Source organism: Gracilinanus agilis, unplaced genomic scaffold (assembly GCF_016433145.1).
Source record: "Gracilinanus agilis isolate LMUSP501 unplaced genomic scaffold, AgileGrace unplaced_scaffold58186, whole genome shotgun sequence".
NCBI lineage: Eukaryota > Metazoa > Chordata > Mammalia > Didelphimorphia > Didelphidae > Gracilinanus > Gracilinanus agilis.
Genome location: NW_025393756.1, coordinates 1,506 through 3,717, shown reverse-complemented (window position 1 = coordinate 3,717; position 2,212 = coordinate 1,506). Strand labels below are relative to the sequence as shown.

The following is a 2,212-nucleotide window of genomic DNA, read 5'->3' as shown; positions in this document are numbered from 1 at the left end:
GAAAGCCTTCAAACTAATGAATAGAGGGTCATCAGCTTTTTTTTTTTTGTGGGCTGGCCCCTCTGGCAGTCTGGTGAAGCCTGTGGACCCCTTCCAGAACAATGTTTAGTGCATTAAATAAAAGACAGATCCTTTCAAAGGAAACCAATACTAGAATACAGCTATTTTTTAAAATGTTCATAGAGCCCCAGGTTAAGGCTTCCTGCTTCAGAGGGTCTTTCAAGACTCTTCGTTCTGGGATTCTTTGTCCCAAAGAATCAGAACCAGGGTTTTACAGGGTCGTGGGATGAGGGGAACCAGAGCAATGCTCTGGAAAGTCCATTTTCTGACCCCATCTACCCCTTTCTCCACAGACCCATGTTGGGCAAAGGTGTGAAACGTAAGAGAGAGGAGGAAGAGGAGGAAGACCTGACCTCACAGGACTGGTGGCTAGAAGAAACCACCCCTAGCCCAAGCCCTGAGGAGGGGGCTAGCCCAGCACCCTTGCCCCCCAGCTCTCTCTTCAATCTCTCTATATTCAAACTCCACCATGGCCTTCGGAGGGGTGAGCCAGATCTCCGACACCTTGTCCTGGTGGTCAACACCTTGAGGCGAATTCAGTCCTCTATGGCCTTGGAGCCGTCCCCCCCAGAACCGCCTTCTCCAGCTCCTGTTGACCCCCTTCCAGTGGCCCCTGATGCCCCTCTGTGCACATCCGTCTCAGCCCTCCTGGATGACCTGAGCCACATTGAGGGCCTCTGCGACACACAGACAGCCTTCTCTGAAGACATCCCCCTGAGCCGGCCCCCCGAGACCGGGCTGGACCCTGGCCGGCCAGCTCCTCTAGGGTCCTTGGAACTCCTCCTGGAGGATGGACTGGAGGGTCTCTTTGATGACATTGACACTTCCATGTATGACTGTGAACTCTGGCCCAACCTCAAAACAGACTCTGGGGAAACCGAGGACAAGATCCAGGGACAAGGACTGGACGTGTCTGAACTAGATTACCTCATGGATGTGCTTGTGGGCACACAGACATTGTAGGGGGACCAGGAAATGGCTCCCTTTCTGCCCCCAAGAGGCCTGACATGGACAAGGGGTATGGGGCTGCAGGGAGCTGGAGCTCTCCTCCAGTTACAGACTATGTGGCGGCCGTGGGAATCCCCTTGGAATTGTGGGGAGGGCATCATGGACGGTTTTTAAGATGAAAACAATTAATATATTAAGCAATGTTGCTGTCCCTGGTCTCTTTCTCAAAGGGAAGGGTTGGCCCTTATCAGTTGCCCTTGCCAGGTTGCTTTCTTAGCGGCCTCTCTAGACCTCCAGTGTCCCACCTGGGAAGTGAAGAGGTTGGATCTTGGGGTCTCTTTAAGGACGTGCTCATCTCAATGATTCTGTGTCCCGAGGATAACTGTGTGAAGTGTGAGCCGTCACTTATCTGAGTCTCAGCTCTGCCCCCCATTCTCTGTGTAAAGTGAGGGAGTTTATTTCCCTGGGCTTCCATTTCCCCTCTGGACAGGGGCTAGAATAGAAGTGTTTTGCTAAGACCTCACTGAGCTCTAACCTTCTGTAATTCTAAGGTCACACATAGAACAACATAGAACTGGGAAGGACCTCGGGGCAGGGGAATATAGTTTGGGCTTCTTGAGATGGAGGGATGGAATGTTTAAGGGCCTCCTGTGTGCCCAATACTAGGCTAAGCTCTGGAAATCCAAATACAAGCACGACAACCCTTGCCCTCAAAGAGCTTACATTCTAATTGGGGAAGACAACACATTTAGGGGAGTTGGAAAGGGAGGCTCAAAGCAGTGAAGGAGAAGGGGATAGAGTCTGGAGAGAGGGAAGGGATGTATGGCTGGAGGTCTTGCCAAAATGGCGGTCCTGTAGAGGGAGTCTCCAATGAGGAGAGGAAGGCCCGTGTACGTAAGGGCAAGAACTGGTTCACTTTTGTCTGTAAGGAATTAAATTAAGGGTTTAACTAAATATATAGACAAACAGAATAAAGAATTCCTTTTCACATGTCTTATGGTTTAGGCACGTAGTAGGTGTTTAATAAATGTTTGTGATGGGCATTCCTCTCCTGTACCTCAGCCAACTGCAGCTATTCCCAAACTTTTTGGCTTTTACACTCTTAAAAATTATTGAGGGGGGCCAGCCAAGTGGTCTGGAAATGGGAGGTTCTGGGTTCAAATCTGGCCTTGGACACTTCCTAGCTGTGTGACCCTAGGCAAGA

At 50.5% G+C, this 2,212-nt stretch overlaps 1 protein-coding gene across 1 annotated transcript; it reads left to right on the top strand.

Moving 5' to 3' along the window:
- The first annotated feature begins 189 nt into the window (after positions 1–189).
- LOC123256371 (SERTA domain-containing protein 1-like) lies at positions 190–1,209 on the top strand. The gene has a single exon (XM_044685004.1). It carries the CDS (start codon positions 358–360, stop codon positions 1,021–1,023), a length of 666 nt encoding a protein of 221 aa, XP_044540939.1. The 5' UTR covers positions 190–357; the 3' UTR covers positions 1,024–1,209.
- The last annotated feature ends 1,003 nt before the right edge of the window (positions 1,210–2,212 follow it).